The 22164-nt window shown below is 42.9% G+C and overlaps 1 protein-coding gene across 1 annotated transcript in view; it reads left to right on the plus strand.

Moving 5' to 3' along the window:
* Positions 1-22164, plus strand: part of C8B (complement C8 beta chain) — a 42027-nt gene that overhangs the window by 13647 nt on the left and 6216 nt on the right. The window contains exons 5-10 of the mRNA XM_020904597.2: positions 919-1051; positions 4446-4643; positions 9521-9761; positions 11533-11661; positions 14122-14285; positions 21955-22108. Of these exons, the coding sequence (XP_020760256.2) occupies positions 919-1051; positions 4446-4643; positions 9521-9761; positions 11533-11661; positions 14122-14285; positions 21955-22108 (1019 nt within the window). The remainder of the gene's footprint in view (positions 1-918; positions 1052-4445; positions 4644-9520; positions 9762-11532; positions 11662-14121; positions 14286-21954; positions 22109-22164) is intronic.

Genomic DNA, 22164 nt, shown 5'->3' on the forward strand with positions numbered 1-22164 from the left:
CCACCATCTCTAAGGAGCACAGAACCTTGGGGAGCTGACAGACACGTAAATAATAATAATAAGCCTTTATCGCAGACCAAGCCATGTTCTAAGCACTTAGAAAATATGGGTACATGTAATCCTCACAGGCACTCCAAGAGATAGGATTTTCTTTGTTCTCATTTTATAGATAGGGAGGCCTAGGTACAGAGGCTAACTGGTGTGCCTGAGGTTACATAACTTGTGAGTGCCAGTGCATTGGTTCTAGAGTCTGTGTTCTCAGCTCCCACGTAGACCATTCTTGTAAGGTAACTACAGTAGGTGCAGAACAATAAATGCACTAATGGGGTGAGCATGGGATCTAATAAGGGCCTCTAATGCAGCTTAGTACAAGTGTCAGCAAAGGCTTCCCACCACAGGCAACAAAAGAACTTAGTCTAGAAAGATAAGTAAGAGATAAAGCAGAAAGTAAGGTTTCCCTGGTGGCTCAGCGGTAAAGAATCCTCCTATCATTGCAGGGAGACTCGGGTTCGATCCCTGGGTCAGGAATATCTCCTGGAGGAGGGCATGGCAACCCACTCCAGTATTCTTGCCCAATAAATCCCATGGTCAGAGGAGGCTGGTGGTCTACAGTCCATGGGGTCACAAAGAGTCAGACACAGCTGAGCAACTTAAGCAAGTGATGAGTGGCTGGAAGGATATTTAGGCAGAGTGAACAGCCCTTGCCAAGAAGAGAAGGAGCAAAACGGACTGGAGGGAGAACCCCTCCAGATAGTGGGGGACTGGCTTTGTGGTTGTGGCTGGGAGTGGCAGGGGATAAAGCCTCAACAGATATTGAGGGCCACGTGTGCTGTGCCCAGGAATTTGGGTGTCCTTGAGTAGGTTCACCAGTTGGGATTATATCCTCACCTCACCCCCTTTTCCACCTCTTCCCGGCAGGATTAATTTGTTCACAAACAACTTGGAGGGCCCGGTTCTAGATCACAGGTATTACGCCGGTGTGTGCTCCCCCCATTACATACTCAACACGAGGTTTCGGAAACCATACAACGTGGAAAACTTCACTCCACAGGTATGTGCCAGTCAGGAAGCCACCTCAGGGCCGTGGCAGGGACCCTGGCAGAGGAGCCAGAAGCATGGGTCCAGATTGGTCAGCAGCCCCCTGCTGGGCCAGCTCAAATGCATCGCATTTTCTCTCTGAGCTTCAGTTCTTCATATGTAAGATGGGTGGTTGCTTCCTCCAAACACAGTGGTGATGCCAATCTGCTATGTATAGTAGAGGCAGTGCAGATATGTAGTAGCATAATTATACCAATGACAATAGCAAAAATGCCATAAAGAGACAAGCACAGCTTAGGATTTAGAATCTCATAGATGTCTTTGCAACTTACCATCTATATCATGTTATATACTCTGAGCCTCCATTTTCCTATCTTTAAATTGGAATTTTAAAGGTTCTACCTGCACAGAGGGGTTAAGTGAGTGTAAATGCTTGGCACACACACAATACCTGGTTTATTTGTGAGTCTCAGGAAGTGTTAACTCTTTTTTTTTTTAATGAAAAAAAACTATTTTTGCTTTCTTATTTATAACTTGTAGCTTCAGTTTCACATTTGGATCAAAAGCAAATATAGACACTGTAGGTCCTTTATTTTGCCTTTGAAAGATTTCATAGACTTTCATATATAAACATTGGTATTACAGCTGGGAATTGCTAGCTAGACTTCCAGAGTTCATGCAGACGTGTGTGTCTGTGTGTGTGTGCATGCGCGTGTGTGTTAGTCGCTCAGTTGTGCCCCGCCAGGCTCCTCTGTCCATGGAATTCTCCAGGCAAGAATACTGGAGTGTGTTGCCATGCCCTTCTTCAGGGGAACTTCTGACCCAGGGATCGAACCTGGGTCTCCTGCATTGCAGGTGGATCCTTTACCGTCTGAACCACCACAGAAGCCCCAAAGAATTATATCAGTGGGGTAGGAAGTGACCCAAGCAACTTAACCTTGTGACTGGAATCACTGGTCAGTCAGTGATTTGAATGAATGTAGTCAGTTGAGTGGCAAAGATATCGATATCCCAGATGCCTGGTGATGCTAGAGACATCATGACAGACATGCAAGAATTCTAGCATCCAGAGACAGCTAGACAACAGGAATCAACTTCTGTTATTATCAAGTCCTTGCCTATTAGAACCAGGCATTGTTCTAAGCATTTCTGTAAGTTATAAAATATTCTACCTGTTGTGATCTCTCCATTTTCATTTCTAATTTTGTTGATTTGGTTCTTCTCCCTTTGTTTCTTGGCTTACGGTTTGTCAATTTTATTTACCTTTTCAAAAGACCAGCTTTTATCTTTGCTGATTTTTGCGATGGTCTCTTTTGTTTCTTTTGCATTTATTTCTACCCTAAATTTTTAAGTTTTTTTTCCTTCTACTAACCCTGGGGTTCTTCATTTCTTCCTTCTCTAGTTGCTTTAGGTGCAGAGTTAAGTTATTTATTTGACTTTTTTCTTGATGGCAAAAACCACTACAATATTGTAAAGTAATTAGCCTCCAACAAATAAAAGTAAATGAAAAAGAAAAAAAAAGTACCACCACCACCCCCAAAAAAATGTTCTACCAAGATAAGCCTGTGTTATTAACACAAAGACTTAAAAGCAGTCTCACAGGGAGTGGGGTTCAGAGTAGACTATGTCACTGCATAATGCACACGTAAGACAGATGGGGAAGATCTGGGTGCCAGGCCTGGCTGTACCCCGGACCCCATTGTACTTTAGGCTAAATTCTTGCTCTGTTCTGGACCTGTTTCCTCATCTGTAAAATGAGAGGACTGGATTGGACAGCCAGGTTGGTTGTTTTCATGTCTAAAATTGTGCAGTCCTAGGATTTCCCTAGTGGTCCAATGCCCAAGACTCTGCATGTCCAATGTAGGAGGCCTGGGTTCAATCCCTGGTCAGGGAACTAGACCCCATAAGCTGCAACTAAGACCTGGTGCATCCAAATAAATACATAAATAAATAAATAAAAATTTAAAAATAAGATAAAAATAAAATGGTATAGTCCTGAATGTTAAGCTGCTACCTCTCCTTTCTCTTCCTTCCTGGTCTCCTCCACACCCCCACACAGTTATTGGCTAAAAATTACAAAATGAGTCTCGGGACAAATACACCCTCCCCCGTGTTGACCAGCACCATCCCTCTGGCCTCCACTTTTTTTTTGTATCTCTATTTTTTTAATATAAATTTATTTATTTTAATTGGAGGCTAATTACTTCACAATATTGTAGTGGTTTTGCCATACATGACCTCCACTTTCAAAGGAGAATCTCAGAGCAGACATTTCTCCTCCTCCTGGTAACCCAGGCAGGATATGTATCTCGGAGTCTCCTCTCCCTGTAGCTGTTTTTGGAGCACTATGGCAGGCATTGTACAGTGTTTTACCCACATAAACTCAACCCTCAGAACAAGCCCCACTGGCAGGAACTGTTACTGTCTCCATTTTATACAGGAAGAAACTGAGGCACAGAGGGGTTAAGCCCAATGTCCAGGGTTGCACAGTGAGAAAATGGTGCATCCCACCTCAGGTCTCTCACTCCAGGCCGTGTTCGGAATCACATCTGCTTTTCTTCCTCAGAAACTGAAGTGTTATGGGGGACTGCTAGCATCCAGAAGCCAGTGGGATGGGGTGAAAACAATTTGAGGCTGGTTACTTGGGGGCCACCGAGGCAGCGCCCTAGATATTTCCCTCTGCACAGCACCATGAGCACCCATTTTCCAGCAAACAGCTCCTCTGAGTTCGCAAAGGCTTTCTGCTGTTCTGTCCCTGCGTCTTCCCACCCCCATCCCCCATCCCAAGACCTTTCACCAGCCCCTCGTGAGCTGTCACTGAGCCCCTCCTCTGCACCGCTTTGTCTCTCTGACCTCAGATCCATCCCTTCCAACCCAAGCGCTCTTCGTTCTGTCATGGATTTCCCGGTGCTCAGCCAATTTCCTCTGTTGGCTTTCTTCCTCTCATCTTTGGACTAAGTCCACATTTCAGCAAGTCATCCCAAAGCCCCAGTATCTGGATGCCAGCCCCCTCTCTCACGGACCCTCTGTCTTCTCCTCACTCTTAATCTTCTGATACAGCCACACTCGCCTTTTCAACCCCTGCAGTTTCTGGCCCCACCCTGCCCTCTCATGTTTCTGCCTGAACCCAAGTCCACAGCCTAGAGTGTTCTCCTACATTTCTGCCCATTGAAACCCAAATCAAGCACCCACCTCTGAGTGTCAGCTCACCATGCTGGGCACATCTGTTTCTCCTGCTGGATCAAGAGCCCTGGGGGTGGAGACATGTGTGCCTCTGAGATTTTTGCATCCAGTGTACTTAGTCTAGTACCTGCAACATAGTGAGAGTACAGTGTGTGTCTGTTGATTTGAATTGAACTGATGTGAGTCAAATGACATATGGAACATTTGTTTTCTTCTTCCTTCAGACCCAAGGCAAATATGAATTTACGCTGACAGAATATGAATCGTACTCAGATTTCGAACGTAACGTCACAGGGACGTCAATTAGCATGTCTAGTTTCAACTTGGGTTTGAAACTTACTGGAATATTTGAACTTGGCTATAGCAGCACAAGTAATATTGGCCAACATTTTATTAGTAGGATCAAACGATTCTCTCACACGGTAGGTACCCTTTGCTTGCTTTTCCATTCCTATGTATTCTTTTGAATTTTCACGTCCACGGATGTCTGTATACTGTATTGCTATTAGTCCTGACAACCAATTATATTTGTTACATTGAAAAGCTTTTCACAAAAAATACCTTGGTCTTACATTAACTTTACTTTTCAGAAAGACCAGCCAGTGGTGGCCTTCTATAATTATTTACTCTACTTTTTTAGTATGGCGTTGTTTTTATTTTTAAATTGTTTTAATTTTATTGGAGTATAGTTGATTTACAGTATTGTGTTATTTTTTCAGTTTTAATATTTTTATTGAAGTATAGTTGATTCACAATGTGCTAATTTCTGTTGCAGCAAAGTGATTCAGTTATACATATATATGTGTATATATATATACACACTTTCTTTTATATATATATAAAAGAAGGAATCAAACCTTCTTTTCCATTGTGGTTTATCATAGGATATCGAATATAGTTCTCTCTGTACTCTCATTTTCTTATTTCTTTTTGTACTCTTATTTACTAATAAGCTTTTCACTTGTTTTTTATTAAACTAAGGAGCACAGTTTTGCCAAAACTAAATTATTTCTGAAGACTTTTCAACTCCCAGCAACTTGACTTCTGTTCTAAACCTTCAGCTGAAATTCCCCTCCAGAATGTTATCCAAGACCTCATCTCCAACTTCTTGGAGCTGTTGATGGAGTCACATTCCTGTTTCCCTTGGTTGCTTTCTGCTCCTTATCAGTTAGTTTTCTTCCTGGTTTCTAACAGCCCCACTTGTTCTCTATTTAATTTTTGGTCATCCTTTCTTCTTCCTCTATAGCCACCCACCCCAAGTGTCCTTTTCTACTCACCCTGCTCCTCTATCAGGGCAAGCATGAGCCTCCACCACCACTTCTGTCCTTTCTGGGAAGCTCAGACCTGCTCCACCCACTCTTCTGGGTATCATTATCCAGATGCCTTGTAGACACTCCAAAGCAAATTCCTCCTCCCAAGCTCTCTGTGTTAAATAGCATTCTTTTCCTTCTGCTTTTCCAGGCTAAGAATATCTGAGTCGTATTTGGTTTTCTTTTCTCTTTATTCCCACATATGGCTTGTGGTTTATGCTAAGTCACTTTGGTGGTATCTGACTCTTTGCAACCCTATGGACCGTAGCCTGCCAGGCTCCTCTGTCTGTGGGATTCTCCAGGCAAGAATACTGGAGTGGGTTGCCATGACCTCTTCCAGGGGATCTTTCCGATCCAGGGATTGAATCCATGTCTCTATGTCTCCTGCATTGACTGGCAGGTTCTTTACCACTAGCGCCACCTGGGAAGCCCATCTGTGTTAGCCACCAGATCTTTCACTCATTAATATTTCTTTTTTATTTTTTTTTATTGAAGTCTAGTTGATTTACAATGTTGTATTAATTTCTGCTCTATAAAAAAGTGGTTCAGGGATATATATATACATATATATATTCAATTTCACATATAAGTGGTATTATATGGTTATTTGCCTTTCTCTGACTTACTTCACTTGGTATGATAGTGTCTAGGTTCATCCATGTTGTTGCAAATGGCATTATTTTGTTCTCTTTATGGCTGAGTAGCATTCCATTGTATGTATGTACCCCATCTTTTCTGTCCTTTTATCTGTTGATGGACATTAAGTTGTTTTCATGTCTCGGTGGTGATGGTTCAGTCGCTAAGTCATGTCAGACACTCTTGTAACCCCATGGACTGTAGCCCACCAGGCTCTTCTGTCCATAGAATTTTCCTGGCAAGAATACTGGGGTACATCACCATTTCCTTCTCCAGGGGATCATTCGGACCCAGGAATCGAACCCAGGTCTTCTGCCTTGCAGGTGGATTCTTTACTGACTGAGATATGGCTATCCAATATTTTTTAATCAAACTCTGATTACATCTTCGCTAGCCTAGGCCCTTTCACCTCTGGTTTCAGCCCTCCTAATAAGACTCCTGTCTTTCAGTTTTCCCCTTCAAATGTATGTGCTGCCAGAAAAATGCTTTTCTGATACTAACCTGATCGCATCATCTGTTCCCTATTGCCCATAAGGTGAAGGTCAAAGCACGTTACTTAGTGGAAGGGGAGCAGTTGGAATGGGAAGTAAGGTGACAGGAGGGCTTGGAAAACCTTGGATTCCAGAAAGGACCAGGTGTATTTATTCCCTGGTCACTGAGAGTTTGCTGCATGGGCATGATGTAGTAGAAAACTAATCTGAGAGGAACATGGAGGAAATTAAAAGTCTACAGTGATTTATGTGAGAAAAAAGGAATGGTGAGGGGCTTAAGTTCTGCTGCCAAATTACCACCCAGTAGAAAATGAGCCATAAGCATGAATTAGACTGCAATCGTCTCTGCTTGCTTTTCTTCATCTTCTCAGCTGTGAGCTCCTCAGGCACAGAGGCTGTTTCTTTCATCTTTAGGTTCAGGATGGCACTTGGTAAGTGCTCAAGACTAAAATATAGTGGTAAAGGACAGGACTGATTAAAAAGGAACTTGTCTTGTTTGGAGGGAAAGAGAGGGGTACCATCCTTGTCTCCTTTTCTCTTTCCATCTCTCTCCCCTTCCCTCCCAGCTCCCTGATTTAAACAGCCAGTTACATAATGTTACCTCATGCTAGGTACTAAACTAGATACCTGGAACCTAGAGACAAGTATAACACAATTCTTGCCTTCAAGTTCACAGTCTAGTAGGAGCAGCAAACATGTATGCAGGTAACAGTCCTGATTTTGACATCAGTTGTAATACAGCATGCATGTGTGTGTGCTAAGTCACTTCAGTTGTGTCTGACTCTTTGCCCACCAGGCTCCTCTGTCCATGATATTCTCCAGGCAAGAATACAGGAGTGGGTTGCCATGCCCTCCTTCAGAGGATCTTCCCAACTCAGGGTTTGAAACCATGTTTCCTGTGGCTCCTGTGTTGCGGGTGCATTCTTTACTGTTGAGCCACTGGGAAAGCCCAATACAGCATGGTTTATTCTATAAAGGAAATATAAGCAACATGCAGTGCAGTCCTGGGAGGTGGAGTGTCAGGGAAATTCAAGAGTGCCATCACATAGAAAGCACAGCTAAGCAGAAATTTTAAACATGAGAAGGTGTGTGCCAGGCAGAAAAGGGAGGGAAGAGCATGTCTGGCAGAAGGAACATGTGCAAAATTATATTACAAGAGAATGACAGATGTGGGGAAGAGTAAGATGTTAGATGGATATTGAGGTATGATGTAGGTGGTAGAGAAAAGTACAGTATGGTGGAGGGTGGATGTCATGGTTGTACAAGTTGAAGCCAGGAGGCTATTGGGGGACAGAGCGTGACATTCTTACTTTCAGAGTAATGGAGTAATGATTTTATTCTTGGGCAATGTAGAGGCCAATGCTTGGTTTTGTTTTAAACCCAGAGTGGGATTTAATGGTATTAACAGTTTTTAGGACATCAACTCTGATTGGAGCGCTGAGGGCAGCTAAAGGGAGAAAGGAGATCAGTTGGAAAGCTTTTGTCATAACCCAAGCAGAAGAGGAAAACTAAAATATGTAGAAAGACCATGAACAGGGCATCTAGCGACTGCAAAGTTGGAAAGATGAGGAAGAAGGAGTCATGGATGGCTGTGGCAGGACTAGGATGGGGGAGCTGGGCAGGGAGCAGAGGTGGCATGACTTAGAGAGCTGACAGGTCAAGGTGGCTGAGAGTTTTAAGATGCAGGAGGAATGTGCATTTCCTAATTATTCACCTTTTCCCCAGCCTTCACCGCAGTGTACGAACGCCTCACCGCGGGTTACATTAACATCCCTGGATGTTTGCCCTTCAGCTAGCATCTCCATCTTTCAGTCTCTTCCACACACCAGGGGTCACCAAACTTGTTCTGTAAAGGGCCAAAGAGTAAATATTTCAGGCTTCGCAAGGCTGAAGGGTCTCTGTAGCAACCACAGAGCTCTGCCATCATAGGGTGACAGCAGTGATGAACAGTGAACAGATATGTGGGCATGACTGCATTGCAGTGAAATTGGATTGCAGATCCAAATACCAGGTCCTGTGTGCAGGCTGTGGTCTGCTGACCCTTGGCATGCACTGCAGCGTCCAGCCTTCCTAAAACATTGCTTTTACTCTTTCTTGAGTACCTTTTCTTCAGAGTTTAAAAAGCATCAACTGCCCCCTCTCACCTGAGATGGTCCATCCTTTGTCTGTGGAGTGTGTTTTTCCTGTGGCTTCTCTTGCCTTCCAAGATGGCCCACACTCGGCTGTGCAGTGTATAGCTCCCTGAATAAACATTTTTTCTCTTTAAAAGAGGCTTACCTGGTGGCTCAGATGGTAAAGAATCTGCCTGCAATGCAGGAGACTTGGGTTCAATCCCTGGGTCAGTAACATTCCCTTCTCCCCTGGAAAACAGAATAGCTTCTAACTCCAGTATTGTGCCTGGAGAATTCCATGGACAGAGGAGCCTGGTGGGCTATATACAGTCCATGGGGTTTCAATGAGTTGGACACCACTGAGCAACTAACACTTCTTCTTTTCTTTAAAAAAAGAAGCATCAGTCAAGAAGTTGCCTTTGCCAGTCAGCACACCCCGTCTCCCCTTAGAATGGTGCACAGGCACCTGCTGCTGCCCGCCCTGTCTGCTGCTGCTTCCCTTCCTTCTTCTTTCTTATTTGCCACTGTAAGGAAATGAGCAAAGAGCAAGCTCTTCCAAGCCAAAAAGGACATCAGAATATTTCTGGAAAATGAAGGCTTGTCAAAGGGGCCATCTTCCCTCAGGTCTCCTAAAGGAATCATGAGTGATGACCCCTGGCCAGAACACCGGATGATATTTGCAAAGTTCATCTTCTCATTCCAGATTCCTAACTTTAAAGGTCTGCTTTTCCCTTGTTGGTCTTTCATTTAGAAAAGCAAATTCCTGCATGCGCGCTCTGACCTTGAAGTAGCACATTACAAGCTGAAATCCAGAAACCTCATGCTGCATCACGAATTCCTTCAGCGAGTCAAGCGGCTGCCCTTGGAATACAGCTACGGGGAGTACAGAGATCTCTTCCGTGATTTTGGAACCCACTACATCACAGAGGCCGTGCTTGGGGGCATTTATGAATACACACTCATCATGAACAAAGAGGCGATGGAGAGAGGAGGTACGCCGCCCGAGGACCATGTCTTTACTGATGGGGCACATGGAACTATGAATTAACAGGGAGGGAGGCTTCTAGTCCTTGTTGGGGGAGGGGTTATAAGTTATGCTCCCGTTTTCCTTCTCCCTCCCTGGTTTTCCTTTCACAGTTTCATTTGCAGATTCCTCATCCTTTGTTGATATGTTGATGGTGGTCCTCCTCTGCCAGCCCTCTCTCTGGACAGTCCTGTTTTCTACATAACTCCCTCTAGACAATAATATCTAATCTCCTGGCTCTAAATGCTTTATACATGCAGATGTATATGTCTGTCCTGGATCTCGTCTGTGTACCGAAGAGCTCATGTAGAAATGCCTCTTTGAGATCTCCATTTGAATGTCTTGAATGTCATCAAAAACTTAACATGCCCCCAAGGAGAACTTTCACATGTTTCTTCTGTAGTCATCCGCATCTCAGAATGACTCCACCATTCAATCAGCTTTGAGGTGATACCAGTGCTGCTGGTTCCTAAACCACACTTTCAGCAGCAATGTCTTAGATTATCTGAGCTTCCAAACTAATATTCAACTCCCATTTTCCTTCCACAATTCATTCTCCATACAGATATTATGGGTTTTTCTAGTTGTAATCAATGTCGAGTCTAAAGTATGATTTCTTCCTCCCAATCCTGTACTCTTTCCTGCAGTATGGCATTTGTCAGGTTAAGTGACCTGCCCTAGGCCACCCAGGATACAATGGCAGAGCCAGGTTTCGGTTATAGGTCCAGTGAACTTGCAAGAGGACAGAAGGCATATAAGGTAAATTAAGGTCGGTGTGACCTCTCTCAGTCTTGCCAAGATTAAGGGTACTGTCCTCCTTTGTACCAGAGGTTCCAAAAGTACTTGTCGTAATTCCTCTGATTGCTTTCTACAGAAAGGTTCTATGATCAAGTTGTGGAAACATAATAGATCCCACTTTGAGAGTTTCACAGGCATACTGAAATCAAGTGACCTCTCCATCACTTTTGATACCACATTTATCACACTGACTTGACTGCAGAAGCCTGGTTTCTTGTCATTCTTGCTCTTACAAGATATATAAGAGATATCATCATGGGATTCATGTTTCAAGGAACATGCTTTGGGGAAAACTGATCCACATCCACGTTTCTAGTAATCCCAGGTGTTAAAGCTGTTCTCCTCTCCCTTCCCTGACCTCAAGTGCTCTAGAAAGGTGTTCATATGTCATATGGAAGACTTCAGCAAGCCCAGGATGGGAAAATGCCTTGGGGAGAACTGGAGAGGAATGGATGGAAAATGGTCCAGAAATGAAGACAAAATAAGGGAAATTGGTCCTTCTCTTTGCCAGGGACTATACCAGACATTTCGTAAACATTATCTCAACTGATCAAGTAACTGTTTGGACTACATCAAAGATTAGAGAAGGAGGACAGCTCACAGCAGCCTCTATTCACTGCATCAATGCCTAGAGACTTGATAAGGAGCCATGTTTTTAGAAAGTGACTCCGAGCTCATCCTGTCTTTGGAGAGCAGCAAAAAACCCTCTGAGTATTTGTAGAGGCTGAAAGGGGAAGTTGATGCTGATCTCGAATGGGGTCTCTGCCCTGGTGCCAGGAGCTGCCTGCTGCATTTCTTGTCCCTAGTCTGGCCACACGTTAATTTACACCTTAGTCCCTGTGAGCCTCCAGGAAGGGTTTGGCATCAGGGATCGACTGCAGGAAAAGGCCCAGGACAAATTGCCATTTTAGGTCATGAGCCTCTTTTCTTGCTTCCTTCAGATTACTCTCTTAAGGACGTCCAGACCTGTGCTAAACATGATTTTAAAATCGGCGCCGCCATAAAAGTGGTCTATTTGAAGTTGGGTGTGTCAGAGGCAAAGTGCAGTCACATTCTCAATGAGATAAAAGGTGAGTGGCAAGGGCATGTGACTTCTCTGCTTATCATCCTTCCTTCTCCAGCAGCCCAGACCTGTCACTCTTTAAGCTAAAGATTGAATATTCCAAGGCATTTCAATTAAAATACTAATTCATTCAATAAAAATCTACCTAGCTCCTACTATGTATTGGTATGCAGAAATGAATTAGATGGTCTTCCTATCTTCATGATACTCACATGAGTAGGCAAAGAATTAAAAAATCAAGGACAGGGCAGTGATAAGCACCAAACTCAGTCTGGCTTCCTGGAATAGGGATCATTTGAATGGCAACTTGAGGAATAAGGTATCAAGGTTGCCTTTAGGCAGGGGAAAAAAAAAATCTAACAATGAAAATTTGCTCTGGGGGCCAGAAGTGGGCCTGGCTAGAGGTAGGATGCTCTAGGCTGGAGAGGTAGGAGCCAGGTGGAGGCAGTGGGGGATATAGTTGAGGCAGCTAGTCCTTACCTGAAGCAATGGGCAAGATGGAAACTAGAAAAGCAGGCAAAGCCACGAGTCATGTAGCAGAGTCCACATGTGAGACTAGGAGTGAGTGCTAGAGCCAATCTGGGAGCAGAGATCTTGGTGGCCACATAGGGGAGCTGGGAATCAACACTGAAAGTAGAGTAGGAGAGGGAAGCTGATCAGCAGGGCTCTAGTCCCAAGCTCTTCTGCACTCTGCGTTACTCTCCTTCATCTGCTCTACAGACTAAGCTTGTCCCTATTTCTATGATCATATGTAAATGAAGAGGTCCACAGCCAAAGCAAAATAAAATAAAACAACAACAAAATGAACTGTTGGTCTAGAAGAGTTTCTTGTGACTGATGTGCAGTGGATACTGTTTGTTTATTTCGGTGGGGCTGGGTTGGAACATGCATCCTACATAGGGAAACATACATGCTTTTCAAAGAAAACTTGTAAAGTAACCCCCCATCCAAGTTACTGGATAGAGCATTACCCAGTACCCCAGGACTCTTGTCAATTACAACTCCTCCCTCCCTTTGGAGATAACACCATCCTGAAGTCTCTGTTAAACATGTCCTTCCTTTCATGATAGTTTTACCACCTACATGTATTGCTAGCATCTATAACTTAGAGTTGGGCTTCCCTGGTAACTCAGTGGTAAAGAATTCGCTTGCCAATGCAGGAGATGCGAGTTCAATCCCTGGGTTGGGAAGATCCCCTGGAGAAGGAAATGGCAACCCTGAGTTCTTGCCTAGGAAATCCCGGGCAGAGGAGCCTGGTAGGCTACAATCCATGGGGTTGCAAAAGAGTTGGACAGGACTTAGCAACTAAATAAAAACAATGACTTAGAGTTGCTTGTTTTTGAACTTTATATGGATGAAATGTAATCTTCCAGTTCTGGGTTTTTTTTATTTTTTCTTTGATATCATGTTTTTGTGTAAAACTATAGTTGCATAGTATTTTATTGTATAAATATATCACTTTGTTCATTCTGTTGTTAAATTTGGATTATTTCCTGTGCCAAGCCATCATATTCAGAGCCACTGTGAACATTCTTACACACTCTTCTGACACACATGTGCAAGGGATTCTATGGGGAATGTACCCAGGAGTGAAATTGTTGGGTTGTAGAGTATGTACTTATTCTACACTAGGTAATACTGAGAATTTTCTGAAATGGCTGTATCAATTTACAGTCTGACCAGTAGTATATAAGACTCCTTTTGTATGATGCTCAAGAGCTGCAAGCTCAGAGTGGAATAGTCACTTCATACCAGTTTCTTTGGCATCAGGCACAAGAAAAATTAGAATAGGAATGACTTACTGATATAATTGAGGGCTTTCTGGGAAATTGCTTGAGAAGTCAAAATAATAAGAGTAGACATTGAAAAGAAAAACAGTAGACATTATTTGGTGAGTATCTATTACATTCATGCTTACACCTTATAGATTTTCCCACTTTTGTCATATGAGACAATGAAGTGATATAGTTCAAAGGTTGGGCACAGTACTGTGAGTAAATTCTATCCCTCTAGTGCCTAAGATTTCTTATCTGGAAAGGAAGGATTATATACTTCCTATTTCATACTGAAGATTAGATGAGTTAATACACGTACAACATTAAATTAGTGAATGATACATAAATGATGAATAATCTTTGTCTATTTACCTATATAGCATCTGTCCCTATGTATGTATGTATGTATCTAGCAGCTATTTTCCATAGACTCACTTAGCGACCATCACTTACAGATGCTAAAAATAAATGTCCCTTTCTTGTCCTGTCTCCAGCTTGTGTCATATACGATCAAGTGCCCATTTGCGCTTACACTGTGACTCCCTTGCTGGCAGGGATGAGTATTGTCCCACTTACATCTCCAGGGCGACCTCCCTGAACATTATAGTTACCAGGTTGTCAGGTGGGCTGCAGCAAATTTCAAGGTGTGAAAATGGATCCCCTGACATGCCAGGGCTCCGTATCCATTCCAGACAGAAACAAGAAGGACAGCATGGTGGAAGACTTGGTGGTCCTTGTACGAGGAGGAGCGAGTGAGTATGTCACAGCCCTGGCGTATCGAGAGCTGCCAACAGCAGACCTGATGCAGGAATGGGGAGAGGCAGTGCAATACAATCCCGACATCATCAAAGTGAAGGTACGCGCGCCCACCCCACCATCCTTTCCTCTATTAAGAAAACAGCTTCTGAAGGGGTATAGAATACAGAACTCAGTAAGACACAAACCCTCACCTTGAGATAGATACCTTATAGTAGAAAATGTATCCAGCGTAAACTGATTGTGATATACTGCTCAACACCAGCTAGAGACCCCTCACTGCCTCTCACTTGGGCTCCCAAGTTGTCCAAGTAAGTTAACAATTGGCTTCTACTTCCAGGCTTCTTAAATCAATATTGTTTGCGGTTTATTGGGGAATCCCTCATTTAGGTCTTTGTTCATTTAAACATTCATTCCTGCAACCAGCAAGTCGTTGCTAAGTTCCTGTGATGTGATGGAGGAAAACAGAGGAGGGTGCAAGGATGAAAAACGCAGTCTATGCTGAAGAGTAAGATACATGTGTGCATCATTGTCTTACAGGACAGCATAATACATAATGGTGATCACTAACACGTTTTGGGCACCTACCATGTTCATGATACTCTGCCAAGGACTTTGGGAATGTTATTTCATCTAATTCTCATGAGCCTGCAAATTTAGTATGCTTATCTCCATTTTATGGCTGGTAAAAAATCAAGGTCACAGAGGTTTCATCTGTCTGTGACTGCTCAAGAGTCCAGACCTGAAAAGTTGACCTCTTCCCTCCCCTGCAGATTTTCTTGCAGGTTTTGTAAATAGAAAATAATGATCCCAACCACCTGTCACCCAAACAATGGCAGTTTTACAACCTTAAGCTAAAAAGACGTTTGCTAGAGCAGCAATGTCATACACATCAGCAGGGTTGGTCCTTGCCTGTGGGTACTTCAGCACGGTGTCTGTATCACATCTTACACTGCCCTCTTCTTGCCATTGTCTGTACAATTATTGATGGTCCGGCATCCACCCTCCAGAGATTTACTCTTGCAGCCAAGGAGAGGAGTTAAGGGGCTGGAGCTCTGATGAGAGGCTGTGCAGTTCCCCAACTTGGCAGTTTTCCAGTGTCTTTATTTATATGTCAATTGCATGGTTGCTGCAGAACAAGAAGGCTGCCATTCAAACTCTTTCCTCTGCCACTTATTCAGTAGTGACACTTAGGGCTTAGTTGCTGGCAAGCACTGAGAAAGGTAAAGTGAGCCATAGCTTGCTGGAGGCTCTAGAGAAATCTGAGATGGGCTGATGACATGGTGACATTGGTTGGTATCACCAAAAAGCATTGGAGAGAAGAGAATTCATGGAAAAATAGACCCCTGGTCTTTACTTTTTGCTGATATCTTACCTTAATTTTGTTTTAAACTTAGAATTAATGGATTGCTCTGGTTACCTATCCATTTAGGTTGGAAGTACCATCATGGGCATTGAGAATGTCAAGTATCCAGCAGCATGGGATATGATAATGGGATGTGTGTGGTGTGTGTTTGTGAGAAAGAGAGAGAGCACATGTTAGCATTCTAAGCATCTCAGACCTGCCACCATCCTGAGAGATGTGGCACTTTAGCGATGGCACAGAGGCTTCCCAGCATATGTGTGATGCCCTGGAAAGTATCGTATCTACCATCAGTGTAGTGCTTTGAAGGGTTGTGGAGACTGAAAGGGGAGAGATTAGAAAATCAGAGACATTTCCAGCAGTGGCAGAGGTGAATTTGTCGAAGTCTTTTATGCATTTCTCCTATATATCCATAACTTGAGTTGGAAACATCTATTGTAGTCATAGATTCTTTCTGGCAAGAGAAAACTGTGTATGACTTCATATTATCTCAAAATAATTCTCTGCAGAAGCGGCTTACCAGGTAGTTGGTGCAGCAGTTGCTTTCCAAGAGAGCAGAGACCACTCGATAAGGAATTCCTAGACACAAGAGTATTGGCCAAGGCTCATGTACATAAACCAGTCTTAAAGATCAATATCTGAAAACACAGTTCCTATAGGAGCCTGGCAGGCAGGAAAGAAGACCAGAGAAGAGCCCATTCCCATTGTTTACTGGTGAACGTTAGATATAGAGAGATGGCGCTTTGTTCAGAGAAGAGGTAGAGAAATCATTGGACATATATAAAGACAATTTTGAACACAAAAGATTGAAATTATATCCAAGATAAAATAGACAAGCATACATCTAAGCATAGAAGTAAATTTTACAATATATTTGCTTTGTGATTATAAGAAAATAAAGAATTTATGAACTAAAAAATAGAGGCTGAGATGTTTAGACACTAATCAGATGAAAAGGGAAATGGCTGAATATAGGAAGCCAAAAGCACAATAGTAGACTCAAAACCTACATTGGAAACTATAAAGAACAGAATTGACACTGCAGAAAATTGAGTCAGTGATGTGGAAGGTGCTGTAAAAATGTTCCTATAATGCAGAAGCAAAAGACAAAGAGATTAAAGCAATGATATAAAAGAAATATGATGGACAGAGAGTACAGAAGTGGAAATCTAAAACCCAGAGCATTCTTCCTGAGAAGGATACAGGATTAAATGTGAAGATGCATTAATCAAGCACATAATAAGGGAAACTTCCCTGAGTTGATAATGCAAAATGAACATCTCATTGAAAAGCAGGCAAAAGTACTGAAGATAAAACAATACTGAAAACAGCGTGGTGAAATTTTTTACTTTGAGGAACAAATAGATCCTACAAAAATAGAAGTCATACTGACCTTAGAATTCTTCATAGTGCTAAATGCCTAAAGATTGTGGAGTGACAGCCATGAAGGAGAAAGCTTGTATCCCAACGAGATGGTCTTTAAGGGATGAAAAAATTCCCCAAGACATTCTGAGGAGCCTGGCAATAGAGGATGTCAAATTAATTCTGAACTTCAGACCAATAAAGAATATTTTTCTTAGGATAAGCATCTTTCAAATATTTCATGGGACATATTTGGTGGCTCAAATGGTAAAGAATCTACCTGCAATGCGGGAGACCTGGGTTCAATCCCTGAGTTGGGAAGATCCCCTGGAGAAGGAAATGGCAACCCACTCCAGTATTCTTGCTTGGGAAATCCCATGGACAGAGGATCTTGGCGGGCTACAGTCCATGACAAAGAGTCAGACATGATTAAGTGACTACCACTTTTTCACTTCATACTAAAATTTCATTTGTTACTTATCTGAAATTCAGTTTTAATTCAGAATTCTATATTTGATTGGCAACCTTAGTCACAAAGTCTGTCATCCGTGTACATATCCACTGTGGTTGGTGTGGCTAGGTTGTGGTCTGGGGTTCAGGCTATGGAGAGTCCGTGGTACAGAACGTGGCATGACCAAGTGTAGAAGGGAAAATACAGTGGTGAGTGGTTCAGTGAGGCATCAGGAGAGCCTTGGTTATGCCACCGTGAAACAGCCTCAAATTTCAACAACTTAATCCAGCAAAAGTTAATTGCTCAGTCACATGTCATGTCCAGAGTGTACTGGTAAAGGGGCTTTTCTGAATATCACTCAGGGATCTGGGCAGTGGAGGTTTTATCTTGTCGTGTGCTCCCAACATCATCACAGCGTTGGTAAAGGAATGGGAGAATTCAGCACACTTGCTGCCAGAGCTTCAACCTGGAAGGGATGCTCCCTCTGCTTACCTCTCACAGCTCAGAAAAAGTCACATTGCAAGCCTTCCTTTAAGGATGGTTCAGGGAAAAGCAGTCCTGCCAAGTGCCCAGAAGGAAAAGAAGCTGATACGTTTGGTAAACAGTCATTATGACCATTACACTTTACTGAAGCAACTTATTCAAAGATTCTCTAAAAGCAAGTTACTCTGATCAACAGAAGGTTTAAAATGTAGATGCCGTGGTAGCATGAATCAGTAAGATATTTCGGACTTAGACTGTCAGATCTCACTTGAAATAATAAATTCTGAATTTCAAATAAGGAAACCCACAAATATTATTAAGTGGAAGGTAACACAACAACAAAATAATTTGCCACACGTGAAATCTTTCATGTGTAAGGAATGATACTATTTATAAGAAAAATATCTCAAAGAAATAGAAAACTCTCAGAAGAATTCAGATGATAAATAAGCAAAATTTTAACTTCTCAGAAATAAAAATGAAAAAGTAACAATACAAAGTATCTTTTGCCTATCAGATTAATGATGATTAAAAATCTTTAATACTCAACCTTATTGGGAGCAATGAGATGGAAACTTTCATATTATGAAATAGGACTATAAAATGGTACAACCCTTTAGGAAAAGAATTTAACTGTATATATTCAAGACATTAAAAATGTTTACAGTGTTTGATCCAATAACCCTAAATGCAAAAATCGACTATAGAAATCATTTTAAAAGTTGATAAAGATGTATCTATAAAGACCCGCCTCATTTTATGCTGCTGTAATCTCACTTTATCTGAAGTTTTGCTTTCTGAGGTTCAGTTACTCATCATCAACTGTGGTCTGAAAATATTAAATGGAAAACTCTAGAAAGAAACAATTTTAAACTTTTTAATTGCAAGCCATTCTGACTAGTGTGATGAAATCTTGCACTGTCCCACTGCATCCCCACCTGGGATCCCCAGCCATCAACACCATCTGCTCCTGACATCCAACCCCTAACATGATCATGGTTCAGTAATCCAGGACCACCCAAAGCAGATGAACTTTCTGATGACACATCAACAGTAGCCTGATGCTGTGTCATAATACCTCCGTCATTTACTCATTTCATCTGATCATGTTAGGGCTTTATGATCTCATGTCATCACAAGTAGAAGAAGGGTAAGTACAGTATAATCAGATATTTTGAGAGAGAGAGCACATTCACATAACTTATATTACGGTGTATTGTTATAATTGTTCTATTTTATTATTAGTTCCCATTGCTAATCTCTTATCATGCCTAATTCATAAATTAAATTAATCATAGTATATGGGTATAGGAAACAACAATATGTGTTGAGTTTGGTACTCTTCATGGTTTTGGGCAATCATCAAAGGTCTTGGAATGTATCCTGACTAATAAGGGAGGACAACCATATTTGTAATAGCAAAAGGGAAAAAGAAAAGTGGAAACAACCTGAAGATTCAATAACAGGGTATAGTTGAATACATCGTAGTTCACCAGTACAACAGGATACCTTGTAGTCATGAAAATCATTTTATCAAGGATTATTGAATAGCATAGGAAAATGTTCATAATATGAACATTTATGAATATGATATTAAGTGAAAAAAGTGGAATGTAAACATGTGCTTTTCTTATGCCATCAATTTGGTATAAGTATCTGTCCATCTACCCTTCCAAAAATATATTCTGAAAGGGCACAAACCACAGTGGTAGCAATTCATATCTTCTGCTGCTTACTGAGTGTTAGTCTGGTAAATTTAAGTTTTCTGTGCCTCCACTTTGCCATCTATAAAATGGGGATACAGAAGTCTATGTAAACTGGGGATACAGAAGTCTACCTGACTCCTAAGATTGTTGTGAAGGTTAGGATGGATAGGTATATTTTTAGTTCGGCAGCTAATGAATGCTAGCTGTGACAATAATCAAGAATGCCAATCACCAGGGTCCATTATGGGGAACTGCAAGGAGTTTCATAGACCGCGCCTGCCTGTTGTGCTGCAATTCAGGGGGTTGCAAAGAGCCGGACATAACTTAGCGACTGAACCACCACCAATATAATCAACAGTTTTCACAAGTGGAGGTGTGCTAAGGACCCAGTGATCAATGTGAGCAGTTAGGATTGGGTGTCTGGGGGAGAAATGTAGAAGAAAGAGGGAGGAAGGGAGAAAAGAAGGAGAGGACAAAAGAGAAAAAGATCGGAAAAAGGAACCAGCAAACCAAAAAAAAAGACAAGAGCCACATTAAGTTAAAAAGGGAACTGTGGAGGGAATCTTGAGGCATTGCTGCCAAGTTCCAAGGCAAACTGTCCTGGAGAACCCTGGAATAGAGGTTGGAAAGGAGAATAATCACCATTTTTATCACCAATTTTCATGAACTAGTAGGAGAAGCACAGGTTTGGGATTAGAATCCTGGCAGCGCTATTCAATGCATTCTTCAACTTAACCTCACCTGAAATGGCGCTGGTAATTGCTCCCGTGCGAAGGTGAAGGAGGATCATAGCACAGCCCTTGGCACACAGTATATGTGGAAGTGCCACTGACTTTATCTCCTGAAGCAGATCTCAGAGCTGGTAGGAAAATGCCTGGTAGGTCAAAAGCAGGTTAAAAGCAGCCTTTCGAGGTGCTCTGGCAGGGAGAGCAGGCTGTTGGAGGAGCTTATTGTGGGTGTACAGCAACCCCCTATGTACCCCCGCCTACCCACCATGTGTGGCCAGAAGCTGGACCATTCTGCAAACAGCCTCTGGATCAATTCATTGACCACAAAACGGTGAGACAATGGGACCACCAAGGGGCCTTGCTTTGCCCACTGGAGTGAAGGTCAGCATCAGATGCATTAAGAAATGGAAGCAATTTTCTTCCCACTGGAGGCTTCTATTAGGCATGATTGCCTGTGTTTAGACAGACCCTAAACTCTCCAGGACCGGATTAGGGCAGGATCACAAACAAAATCTGGCCAGGAACCTGACCCTGGAGCTGAAACTGAGCCAAGAGGCTCTGAACATATTTAACTACCTCTTTGGACTTTGTCTTTTCCAAGGCCGCAAACACCCCCACATCCATCTGTGGTCTCCTGCTCTCAGATACTGCCATGCCCACTGAGAGCATCTTTCTCTCTGCTTGCCATACCCTGGCCTCCATGCCAGCTGCTGTTACCCTAACGAGGCCTTCCCTTCCCTTTTCATCCTTCTACCCGCTCTTATAGCCGCTCTCACTAAGCTTGGGCCTGCACCCTGGGGACACAGCTGAGCAGTATATAGGTCTGATCTTCAGGAGCTTACAATCTAATTAGAGATGAAGGAAAAGGGACTTCAGCCCAAAACATTGACCACCAGGGAGAAAGGAGGTTGAATTTGCATTGGATGAGTAGCATAGACAGTATGCTGAGTGTTTCATAGTAGGAAGGTGTTCTGGAAGCTTCAGAGCTCGGGGGAAGTTTCCCTAATGGTGACTTTTGCATGACATGAAGGATTTTCACAGGTTTGTGGTGGGGGGTATTGCTGAAACAGGGCTCCTATAATACTTCCAAAGAGCAGCTTGCAAATTGCCTCCCCTTTCCCACCAAAGAGAGATTAACCAGCTGCTCCTCTCTACCCTGGTTACTGTCCTGCAATTGGAGAAGGAAATGGCAACCCACTCCAGTATCCTTGCCTGGAAAACCCCATGGACGGAGGAGCCTGGCAGGCTACAGTCCATGGGGTTGCAAAGAGTTGGACACGAGTGAGTAACTTCGTTTTCCTCTCTACCCATTATAAGTTACCACTTTTGCCTGTAACCACCGTTCTGTAAGTATCCATTAGTACGATGTCTGTATCTCTAGATTCTGAGTTCTGGGGGAGTGAAGTGGGGATTTTATCTTATTCCTTACTATGCTTCATGCCTGGCACTTGGAAAGTATTCAGCAAGTGCTTGTTGACCTGAACTTGAACGGGCTTGTTTGTGGCTATTGGGTGGGATGGGAAAGAGAAAGGATGGGATGTCCATCCAGTTCCATATGAATCCACTGTGATCTGCATGCACCAAACCTGCCCATTCCTATCAAGCCTTACTTTGGGCTTTTGTTACTATATGACCAATGGATTCTGTTGAAATCAACACCTTTGCTCCTTTCCCAGGTAATGCCTCTGTACGAACTGGTGACAGCCTCGGACTTTGCCTATTCCAGCACAGTGAGGCAGAACATGAAGAAGGCCCTGGAGGAGTTCCAGAAGGAAGTCAGCCCCTGCCAGTGTGCCCCCTGCCAGGGGAACGGAGTCCCTGTCCTGAAAGGTGCCGTTTCCAGTGTCGTTTGTGGGAACTACCATCTGGATGGGCTGGTTCTGGGG

This window comes from Odocoileus virginianus, chromosome 5 (assembly GCF_023699985.2).
Source record: "Odocoileus virginianus isolate 20LAN1187 ecotype Illinois chromosome 5, Ovbor_1.2, whole genome shotgun sequence".
Classification (NCBI taxonomy): Eukaryota; Metazoa; Chordata; class Mammalia; order Artiodactyla; family Cervidae; genus Odocoileus; species Odocoileus virginianus.